The sequence below is a fragment of the Gavia stellata genome, chromosome 2 (assembly GCF_030936135.1).
Source record: "Gavia stellata isolate bGavSte3 chromosome 2, bGavSte3.hap2, whole genome shotgun sequence".
In the NCBI taxonomy this organism is placed as follows: domain Eukaryota; kingdom Metazoa; phylum Chordata; class Aves; order Gaviiformes; family Gaviidae; genus Gavia; species Gavia stellata.
In genome coordinates, this window is record NC_082595.1 from 49008643 (window position 1) to 49020945 (window position 12303).

Genomic DNA, 12303 nt, shown 5'->3' on the forward strand with positions numbered 1-12303 from the left:
CATCGTTTAAGAGGCAGACAAAGATAGATCTCAACTCTCTATTACTGAAGTTATAAAATAACATTTTATTTATAGCAATGCTATTTGTTTTCTTAGGAAACTCATAAATAATTTTCAGTAAAATACAGTTTCTTTATTTTAAAAAAAAGGCAGTATGACTTTTTCTGGTGTTAGGTTTGATGTGGAGTTTTGCATAAATACAAGGCAGGATTATATCAGGCTGAGCAACCTTGAATTGTATGCTGCTTGCAGTCAAAAGAAGCAGAAAAAATGTTGGATAAGCCAAATGTATCAACCAGAATTTGAGCTATTTGTGACTTTTAAGGCTACAGAGACTTAAGACAATTATTATCAAGCAAGAATAAAACTTTTCTTTTTCATTTTAATGGCCAGTGAAAGTTAGAAGCGAAGTCTGCGTCACATAACAAGGAATGCTGTAGTGCTCCTCACAGGAGGCTAAGTGACCTCCAGGTCCCTACTGTCACCTTTTACACTCTCAACTGTCTTTGTAATGCTAGAGACTTGAATGAGGCACTTTTGTGGAAAATTATAGTGCCTCACATGCAATAGACTCTTGCGGAAATTACTCTATAGATTACAAAAAAAGTCTTGCATCATAAAATATGGATTTAATTTGAAAATTAATATTGAAAGTTTTGAACTCGTTGGTGATGACGCCTATCTTCCTAAAACACGATTCTGCTCATATATGCCCTTCAGAAGCTGTCATACACTTTGCATCTTTGTCCAATACTTACCAACCTCATTTTCCAAACCTTTTTTTCCAGATGATTCAAATGTAAAGTTCTAATTTAAATTCACAAACAATCAAGAGCAAAGAGACACCATAAACAGATAACCCTAAATCTCAGTTACTACTGCCTCAGTGACAGATGACTGCCAACTATGTTAAAACTTACTTTTTTTTGATTATTTTTCTGATTAGTCCCAGCAGTTCTGTGGCTCTGCTATTTAAAAACCAAAAACCCTAGAACTTTTTGTTTCAGTTTCAAGCACATGTTAAAGTACTAATCTTGAGAAGAATATAATATGTTTTAAAGACCGTTCACGGAATCTAAATTTTTGACTAAAAATGTTTTCAGCAAAACTTTTTTTCCAGCATTGTTATTTTTATCGGCATTCATGTACTGTATACTACTAAAATCTTTGGAAACAATCTGGGATCAGTTTCAGAGAAAATAATGTAAGTGAAACTTGCCAGTGAACATCCCTAAGCAGGACACTTAAAAATCACATTTGCTGTTGAAAGATTGCATTTGCTCTGTTGTCACTGCCTTTTCTAACCAACATTCAAAAGTATATTCAAGCCCAGTTAGCTGAGCAGAAACCATCTCTCCAAGATAGTAGTATTTTACATTAGCTACATTCCTTTCAGATTAGCCTGAATTTTCAACCTAATTATATATTATTGTTTCCCGCTATTAATTTGAGGAGTTGTTTATACCTTTTCATAGGGCCTGGGTTCTTGTGGAATGGCTCTACCCACTCCTTTTCAAAGGATCCTTAACATAACCTTCCCAAAGTCCCCTGGCTTAGTCACCTGGCTTTCTCCCTACCCGCTCAGCTGGCCTGATGTTCAGAAAAGACCGGAGCAAAACACAGCACACACGTATGGGTATGACAACTCTCGATTTGCTAAGTATGTGTAGAAAGGTATATAGCTATCAGTGAATCTTCTTCAGTTAAATTAATTTTTAACTTGGGATATTCTTTTTCTGATACCTTATTTCAAAGGCTCAAGGTGACTCTTCCGAAGGCTACAAAACAATACCATCTCCATTTATTAGCTATGAAATACGGTTAGTGCAACCAAAATGATTTACGGCATTGCTCTGGCGTGTATATGTGAGTATAATGTAAAAAGTAGTGATGTGCATATATAATCATGTATATATACATGCATGCAAAGATTATACACATAGGACAGTTGTAGATAAAATCCAGAGCTACAGTGATTGCCATGGGCCAAAACTACAAATATATTCAAAAAGGACCACAGAAATCAGGGCAGGATAGGTTCATTGATAGATATTGAACAAGAGGGGCTGTGTTTCTGTTTCAGGAAGCCTTCTACTACTGCTTGCCAGAGCTGGGAGGATGTATACCAGGTGAAGGACAACTCTGTGCTTACCCCCGGCTTATGTTTCTCTCTGAGATCTTTTGCTGGCTGCTCTTAGAAACAGGATACTGGTCTAGACAGCCTGTGGCATGACCTACAGTGGCTGTTTTAACTTCTTTCTTTGTATCTCTAGGCATGTTTGGGTAAATACCTACAACTTCTGCCTTGGTTTCCTCTATCTTCCTTTTTTTTTTTTTTTAAATCGCAGTATTCATTAAATGTTTAATTTTACGAGAGCCACATGAAGCAAAAGTTTCTTTTAATGCAACGCCCATTTAGAACATGCCTGCTGCTTGCTTTCTCACTGAAAGAAGATGAAGTACGAATTATTTCTCTGTGATTTTACATCTCCTACCCACAGTTCCTTACCCCAGATGATCTACAGCAGAAATAACCCAGGCAACTGATTTAGCTTAAACGTCCTCAACAAAATCTGACATTCCCACCTTCTTTCTCATGTGTATCAGCTTTGCTGTAAGAAGAGACACCCAGTGAGGAGCTTAACTGAAATTGTCCAGACTCTAAAGTGCAGGTTGATTTGAACAACATCCCCCCACTACCAGATTTCGGCATGAAAGTTCACTGCAAATTGCTTAGCTCATCCTTGACACCATTTTACACCTTATCAACTTGATGAGCAGTTTTACCTGGTACAGGCTGGCAAGGTGGTGTTTAGTTTTGATCAGAAAGGGCTGGTTGACCCCTGGATGATCCACATCATGAGCCGCAGCAGCTAGCAGTCCGAGCATGATGTCCGACGGGGTGAGGAAGTTGGCAAGCTGAATCACACATGTTAATCACAAGAAGAACATGAACAGTAAACACTTTTTTTCTTTTGGCAAATAAAGGAATCAGCTAACATCATAGCATTGCTCGCTTTTGTAGGACAGTACACAAATGTCAAAAATAAAATAAATTTTGTGAACAATGTTTTTAAGGTGACTGTTGAACAAACATCTATAAAGATAGCAGACTATATATTCATATTTTATTACAGTTTGTACTTCTTATCTCTTTAACGTTTATGGCAATATAAGGATTGTTATTATAGAATTGCTTGATCTTAGTCTAAAACATTCAGTTTTAAAAAGTAAGTAAGTATACTAGCAGGTTGGCATACGTTAGCATACATGACAAGGGCTCTGCCTCACACCATATTTAGTAATACCAGCAATACATCAGGCTTCATTTTTCTAGCACAGCACTGTGCTGTAAAATGCAGCGTTTACAAACTTACAAAATTTCAAACTTGGCTGTTAGGTATCTCAGTATAAATACAGGTATTTTATTAGACAAAGTAATTTACCTTTCTAACTTCAGACATCCAAATCTGAAAAGCTGCCCAGATTTTTTTCTACTATACAGCTTATCATGCAGAAGGAAATTTTCTTATCATTGGGAAAAAAAAATTGAAGTCCTAGCATTTTCTGTTTCTGAGCGTGAGGTAGTTATTACCGGACCGATGACTCTGTGCAGAGTACAGGTCTACGAGCTGAAAGAAGCATCCTGGGATGAGAAACAAAGAGCGGTATGGTACAGATTCTGGATATTGGCTGACCTCTGCACTTTTTGACAGCAGGGACTTGCAGGAGATAGAAATACAGGAAAGCTGGGGCCTGCTCCCATCCTCTCTTACTAGTACTATATTCTGGACTAACAATTTGCTAATTCTAGCAGAACTTCCCTTCATTTAAGTCAAGCCAGGAAAGATCAGTTATATTCTTACGCTGTGGCTCAGCATTACAGTATTACAGTGCCTTCCAGTAACACATAAAGCAACGTCACACCCTCACGTTGTGAGGGCTTGCTGCAGCAGTCAAAAGCTGCGGTTCACTCGTGCAGAGGACACCCTTGAAAACAGACCCAGGTCAAAGGGAACGTTTTCCCCTCTTCTGGCGTTGCACTGCCAAATTTGGTATTTTGAAATATCGATGTGAGGGGCTTATGCCCTGAAGGGACTGAGGCACAGCCACGCACTGCCTTCTACTGGCTTTGCTGGGAGGACTCCAGCCACTCGCAGGTGGCTGGTACACAAGGTCACGGTAAAACTTGCCGGAACTCATGTGACGGCACTTTGATATGTCGCCTGAGTGATGACAAGTGACTCCAGTAGCTTGTTTAAAGTGTAGCTGACTCTGCTACAGCCTCATTGCTGACTTCAGGTACGCAATCATTTTCCCCTATCTAAAAATATTTTTGTTGGTTTTTTTTTCAATCCTGGGGAAAAAAAAATGAGAATTATCTGAAAGCAACATCAGTGTGAAAGGTTGTCATTACCTTGGGCTCCCTCAGATAGCAGTGCATAGCTTGTGTGACATCAGCAGCATGGACAGCATTGTGGTACGGGTTTTGGCTATGGTAATCTTCTTGAACCATAACTGGGAACCAAAACAGAAAATAAAGATCCTTTTGTCTCTGAATGCCATGGCCACAAGTGGGAACTGGAGTTAAAATACAATTCGAGGTTTTACAGTCAGCTGCCTAAGGAGTTCCTTCAAATATCTGCAGCTTACTTAGACTGGTGCTCTTATTGGGATACCTTTAGAGAAAAAATGCATGAAAGGATTTGTGAGGCCCAAGGGGATACACTGGGTCTAGTTCATAAATCAACTCTTTCTTGCCTTAGTGAAGGCTCTCATTCAGGAGTAAAATAAATAAGGAAGAGAGGCAAATTTATCCACAACGGAGTGTAATTATTTATGCTGCTGTCATAGGGGAGTAATGTCATGAAGGCAGTACCACCTATTTTACCGCGGCAGGGGGTGAGGCCCTGATATCCTGGCGTCATTTGTTATTTGAATGACTAGCAATGGTCAAAAGCATTCCTACATCCTCCAGACAGAGAATCAAAAGACAAAGCATTGGGGTATTCGGAGCAAACTCTTCTGTGATAATTTTAGTCGTGTCTATGCATCCCTTTTGAAATACCGGTCCCTCTCGTTTTAGTGTGCAGTGCTGGAACTGGTCCAGCTGGAAGACTGGGTGAGAACCTTTTAACTCTCAGCTTTCACTCGCACAGAAAGTCATCGAGGTGTGTGCCTCACACTCATCTGTTCCTTGCAGCAGTGCCTGCACCATTAGGTGGTCTCGGGGCAACACCATGTGAACAGTGGAAGCTGCACGTGACCTTGCCCAAGCGCTCTCCCAGACACCATCAAATGAATCAAACAGGAAGGTAACGTGCAGATTTCCCATGGCACTCACCTCCAGCACCGGGAACGCCAAAGAAAGTCCTAGCCTTCAGTTTGTTTCCAGCTCCATAAGCACTTGAAGTTACAGTGGGTAATCCTTTAAACCCTGAATACTGCTAGCTCTAATTATCTGAGCAGCCACTTCATGGCTGCCCACAGGAGTCAGAAATGGCAGGGAGATTTGTCTGTCTCCACACCGGAGGAATGCTTTCCAGAAGCGACAATTATGTAGGCTTAAAGAAGAGACCTTGCCTTTGAAAATCCATCTGACAGCCTAACAAATGAGCATTCAGCGGCATTCAAAACATGATGCAAAAAGTAATTTATTTTGGCCAATTTCTTCTTTTGGTTTGCTGACAGCATGGGGCTAATATTTCTGTTGGCAGTAAGAGCAGCAGGGACTTTTCATCAACACTATTCAGTGCAGACAGCTTGATATAATTTGTTAAATTTTGCACATAAGCTTTTAACTGCCCTGGGTCTCAGTGGTCTATTAGTCACTAAAATAATGACACTGCACCGCAATTGTACTGTGCACGGGTAGGTTCTGCAATGTCTGTCTGTCTGTGTGGGCCTACTCGGCCGGCCACAGCTCTGCGTGGCATACTTTTTTTTAAATCACCAGCGCAGTTGTGGTACCGGGATGCTTCAGCCCAATGCAGAGCCTTTTAAGGTCCCTCCATTGCCTTAACAGGTACAGAACCAAGTACCTGAGTGCCTGTAAATTGTCTGCTAATATAATTACAGAAATGTTTTACTGAAATATTTGCAACAACATCATGATTTTACATAGACATGCAGACCAAGCCAGTGCCTTCTTTGATGCCCTACTTAAGCTGTAAACTGCATTTCAAGATGGCTTTGAGGTGAGCACTTACCTAAAAACCTGTGTAATGTAACCATATCTAACTGGAAATGGTGAATAAGTCCATGCACATTGAAGAGGTGACAAAGCAGTGTTACAAGACTGTTTCCTAAAAGCAGAAAGGAACAACTCTTAGATTCCCTTAACATGTAGTTATAAACCAAGCAAGACTAAAAATCTTGGTAATTTCCTAACTATTAGTCAGCTCCTATCACCTCAGCTCCTCTCATATGAGCTTAGATGACACTCATATATGCAAAAGTAGCTTATGTAAATTACTCCTATATATAATCAAGATTTGATGGTATGGCTGTACCAGTGGAGTGCCATTCTTGCGTCTAGATGCCATAAAGTAACGTTCGCTGTTTCAGCATGACACAGAGGGCCAATTGACGTGGTTTTAACTGGAAATCTTTTGACAGGCTTGTTTGAGAACCACATCATCTTCATAATCCAGGTCTACCTTCAGAAACGACAGAAAGGAGAATGCCTTTTCTGCCACTTCAGTTTGCCACACTGTACTAATTAATTAATTACTGAGAAATCAGCAGTTTGTAATTTTTTTTTTTATTTTACACATGGCTGTACAAAAACGTAGTTAACACACGTACCTAGCTCAGCTACAATTGCACCTCATAATGATGATGCAGGCAGGAAAAAATGACTTGCGGCATTTATGGTCTCAAGTCCCACTGTAATGTTACGCTTGGCCTTACTGTGAATCCAGTACTGGGAACACTGGCAAAATTGAGCCTAGCTAGTATTACGTGATCAGCTATACATACACACAGTATTTAAAAGAGTTTGCAGTGTATAATTCAGCAGCAATGTTTCCAGAAAAGTTAGAAAAAAACCCCCAAACCAACCAACCAACCCATATGACGTATAAGCAATGTTTGAAGGGAGTCTTTTCTTATATAATGTCACTCAGGAAAGAAAATAAATATATGTATGAAGAGGACATCATAGAAACTTATTTGGCCTTGACTACTGAGCAGGGGTGCAGAAAGGTAATTCAGAAGAATTATGCTTTTGCTTCCCTTGCCGTTTGCAGTCCTTTCCACTCTTCACTGCCAGTCACTCAGCTGAATTACCCTCTAAACCAACTTTTTTCTACACCTTCTGCCCCAACCAAACCTTATCAGATTGGGGGTGAGGAATGAGGGATCTCATTCCTATGAGCAATACAGAAAGGAGAAAGGTGTGATCATGACCCTCTTCAGCAGTTACCTCATCAAGAGGTAGGGCCTAGACATTGGTGTGCGGTGTTACAGGCATATATTTAGACAAAAGATTTCACAGATTTTTACTGTCCTAATGAATTTCCTGATTTTTGCTGCTGAACAGAAGCAAGGGTATCTTCAGTTAAAGCTATTTCATGTTGATAGAAATCGACTGATTATGGAGCTCTGGACTTATCGATCAATGTATCTAATAGGTATATTTAAAGTACCTTTGGAATTTCACAGGTAAAGGAAACTGAAACACCGCCTTGAAAAGGTGACCATAACAAATGTAGGAGATTAGATTAATACAAAAACACACTTTAAACATTATTTTATAGTTGCAAATGTTCTGGGAAAAGCCTGAAAATGTTCAAGGATATGATTTTAAGAAAAGTTAACTGTGTCCAATTTCTCTTCAGTAAAACTGGAAACATTTAGCAATTAATTAATTAGGGATTTTTAGAATAGTCATATATGAGAGATATTAAAATAATTTTTTTTAAAAAATCACTTACCATTTGTCAAGCGGTCAAACAAGAAAATGTCAAAATCCCACATTCCCACTTTGGATAGCATATGCTAGAAAAAGCAAATATGAAAAGGCAAATGACTGGTCTGTCAAACTGTAAAGCAGATTTAAATTATTATTCCACATTAATCCATCACAGGACTGGTTGCTGCAGCTTTAAAGTTTTGTTTGGGAAAGCTATAGAGACGTATTTGAAATATCAGACATCAGGAACCAAATTTAGCTATACTGCATAAAATACCACTTGCACTTTTAAATGAGGAGGTTTTGAACTTGACACTAAAAATACCTTCTAAATAGAGTTCAAAACATGGAATAATATAAACCAAAATATTATGAAAATATTCCCTTTTACTGCACAACTTTTTTATTGTTCTTTCATGTCCCAAAATCAATTCAGTACAAATTCTCTTAGGGTTTTATTACAGTAAACCACAATCTTAGCTCTCATGGTGAATATGAATGACATTTTGCTAAACAAACCAATACACAGGAATAGCTTTTATAAACTTAGAAACAGTGCTTCTGTGAAGCCCACTCAGCCACGCAGAGGAATCCATCATTACCACCATATACAGTGTTTTCACAGCTACATCAGTTCAGTCAAAAGACTGAGTCTGGACTAACTGTATAACCTACAATGGCATATGTGTTCATGCCCATCGGTTAGCCTATATTCAAACCAGTTCTGGATTCTTAATTACTTTCTGATACCTGGCACGAATAAAAATTGCCTAGGCACATAATCCCAATGCCATCAGTTGTGCATGTTTTGTTAGAAAATACCATTCAAAGCAAGTATAAGAGCTGCAAAATAAGAGAATTACATTTTGATTACCGTGAAGTTCTTTGCAGTGAATGTTCCCTGTTTCCTAGCCTTTGCCATTACGGAGAGCTATCGTGGGTTGTCTAATAGCTGCTCCATACGAGCTGAGAGACAGCTGTCTTTTTTCAAGAAGATAAACTAAATCCTGTGTCGAGGCTGCACTTACTTAAATCAGTAACTCAGCCAGTGATCCTTCATCCTTTAATATGACGTGGGTCATTTAAGAAAGATCAGCCATACATTTGTTTATCTGAACGCTGAAACAAAACTGGCACTCTCTGGAATATTATTAAAAGAAATGAAGATCTGGAGACCCATCTTACCCTTGCTTGCCCAAGGTAGTCCTCATCCAGTAAGTACAGAGAGGCTTGTGGTACAATTCCACGCAGTAACCGGGATGCATGGAAATACCTCTGGAAACTTAACAGTCTTTTCACTTTTTTCTTGGTGCCGATTTCCCCTGAGAGTGTGGTATCTGTGAAAAGCAATCAGTACAGAAACCATGAAACCCAAGATGAAGGATGACATTCTCAATTATTTAATAAGAGAAATAGCAAAACCTCTAAAATAGTGATACAGAAATTATAAAGTTCATGCTTCTTGCCAATCCACATGAAGGAGCAGTATTCAAATCCCTATACTTCAGCATATTTGTTTATTTCAGAAAGGAAATATGTTCCAGTAAAAAGACTACTAACGTAGGACTTGGAAGATCTGAGTTCAGTACACCACCTGCCACAGACTTAATGTGACCCAGGCTAAGTCACTGGGGGGGTGATCTATCACCTAACAGTAGATGTCTAGAGGAAGCCTAAATGACTAGGCAGAGTTAGGTACGCAAAAGCTGCTCTTACTCTTCTGTGCCTCTGTTCCCTACATATACAATTGAAGCATTACCTTGCTACCTCACCGGAGTATGACTGGAATGTATTAAAATTGCATAGCACTAGCATACAAGGTGATCTTGGATATAAAACCAAAAAAGTGACACCAAAACACATCTCAAAATACAGTTTGAAAGCACAAATGTATGACTCACTTTTGGAAAATGAGAGAAAAGAGAGAAAGAAGTAAGAATAGGTTAATAATCCTATTGCATTGTCTGCTGCCCTTCCTACATATTAAGGCAAATTATAAACGAAGAAAATATTTTAGTTTGACAATTAGGAAAGCAAGTATATTCAGGCAATACATGCATTTCTGGTTACACAACAGAGTATGTTCTTTTCACTCAGTACCAGGATAATTCTAATTCCCTAATGCTGTATTAGGAGATTTTCATATAGGGCTAAATGTGACACAAAAACCAAGGCAGTTTTTATACAGTGATTAAATCAGTAATTAGAGTAACTAAATTACCTTATTGTTAGTAAGAATAATATGCAGGCTTCCTAAAACCGATAATGACTTAGATAAGTTCATCCGAACTTTTAACAGAACCTCACGTACAGTTGTGATGTTTTCATTTTGCAGTCTGGTACAAGTTTTGGAAAAAGGGAGGGTGGAAACTGGACAGTTGTTTGAAGGCAGTAAGATTCAACACAGTTTTATTCGTAAGAGGCACCTTGTAAAAACCTAAAGATTAGGCACTCCTTTTAGAGAAAAGTAATGATTGCATAAGATAAGAAGCTGCATAGCAATTCACTGGATTTCAGGTTTAAATAAGAGCTCAGGAAAAATACCCATGGACTGAAGATGACTCTCTCTATTCTGCTGTTTCTTTTTGTGCAAAAATGCTAGGCATTCATTCTGCTGCAAAATTAAAATGACTTTTTATGCTGGTTTATGAGTATCATTATTCTGAGAGGTTTTTCAGAGAAGTCATTAAGGTTTTTTTGGATCATAGATGGTTCAGTATTTGATTTCTCCAACAGCAGATGTGCGACCACCTTCTGCAGCAAGTTTCTTCCTTAAGTAATCCAACAGCTACTGAGTGACACGAAGTCAGTAACAACAAAAAAAATACATACTTACATACTAAGTATCAATAATTAATGTATTTTCTTACACCTGTAAGTCTCACACTTCTCGTGGGCAGCCCAAAGACCCCACCGAGTTTTAATAATATAAATGCACAAAATAGTTTTACTGCAACTTGACAAGCGGTGTGTTTTCAAGAATGAAAACAGTAACAATGTCACTACTATACCAGCCTGAAGGTTAGATTTTCATTTATGATGTGCCAGCACCTGCCTTAATTCTCTCACACATTTTAAAAGCTGGAACAATTTCATGGCCCATTGAAGGAGTGACTAACATACGTGCTAACAGTTACCCAGTGACAGTGACATGTGGAGGAACTGGTAGACTTGTTCTCGCATTTCTTTTCATTTACATAGTGCTGCTAAGAAGTGGCTGGCATTCAGTTTAATTCCTGGATAAAAAACCCCTCTTAAAATTAATTCAGTTTTTAAACTTGTGTCAGCTGTTTCTCAACTTCGCAACTTTCCTAATTCCATCTTTGCCACCCAACTGTCACTGCTTTCAGGTAACAAGTTTAAAATTTAAGTATGGAAAACTTCCCTTTTGTACATTAAACATAAGTAGTTGCTCCAACTAATTTTTATCTAAGTTTATATCTGTTTTTTCAGTTAAAGACAGATGGCAGAAATTACCACCAATGGTCCGCTGAACTGTCTTTAAAGCTCACGTGTAAAGTTGCTGTGGATGATCTGAAGGCGAAGGTTTGGCCTGAGTCCCAACAAGCAGCTGTACTCTGGATTATGAAGAAGTAGTTATTTTATCCTTCGGATTACCAGATTATTTCAGTAGCACAAATAATACTTACCAAACCCCAAAAACAGTAGGTTGAAATAAACAGTTGCTTACTGTGAAACACATTTTCTGAATTGAACCATCAAACTTGTTGCCACTGCTTTGTCACATTGCTCCGTATGGTTGTCACAGGTCTCAACTGAAATTTAATCATCGGTAGACAGCGCCTCTGAAACATGACTTGCTGCTTCAGATGAGCACTATATTACAATATATTATACAAAAAAGATTACCCACAATAATCTGTTGCCTTGTATTTTCATTCATAGTTCATAACACTGATTGATAAAGAACTGTAGGAAGCATATTTTCAAAACTGGGCTCTTGATGGAAGAGCCTGAATCCCGCACTGCAGGCTATCTACATGCAAACTCTGGATGTTGACTTAAAGAATATCATGTTAAAATCACATCCTTTGGGTCATTTCAGTAATAATTGATTTATCTATCAATAGCAGGACTTGTCAGATGATTGCTATATGACCCTTAACAGGTTACTATGCCATCTGCAATAATGTACCTTATTATGATGGTGCCTTGCATAAAATTGGACTAAGACTCTGCCCTTCTCTGAGCACAACACAACCCAAACTATTATAATCTCATCAGCATTTTCTCTTTTTCCTCCCAAGATCAGCATCAAACAAAAAAGAAAAGCACAGCCATATGAAGTCGGGAGAAAAAGGACAATTAAAAAAGAAGAGCAAAAAGTGAAGCAGCTGAGAGTGAATGCTTAAGTTCTGTCCGCAGCT

The 12303-nt window shown here is 38.6% G+C and overlaps 1 protein-coding gene across 2 annotated transcripts in view; it reads right to left on the bottom strand.

Moving 5' to 3' along the window:
* Positions 1 to 12303, bottom strand: part of PDE7B (phosphodiesterase 7B) — an 82657-nt gene that overhangs the window by 14174 nt on the left and 56180 nt on the right. For both annotated transcript variants that reach the window (XM_059833979.1, XM_059833970.1), the window contains 5 exons: positions 9101 to 9252; positions 7938 to 8001; positions 6210 to 6305; positions 4418 to 4518; positions 2788 to 2919 (listed from right to left, as the gene is read on the bottom strand). In XM_059833979.1, the coding sequence (XP_059689962.1) occupies positions 2788 to 2919; positions 4418 to 4518; positions 6210 to 6305; positions 7938 to 8001; positions 9101 to 9252 (545 nt within the window). The remainder of the gene's footprint in view (positions 1 to 2787; positions 2920 to 4417; positions 4519 to 6209; positions 6306 to 7937; positions 8002 to 9100; positions 9253 to 12303) is intronic.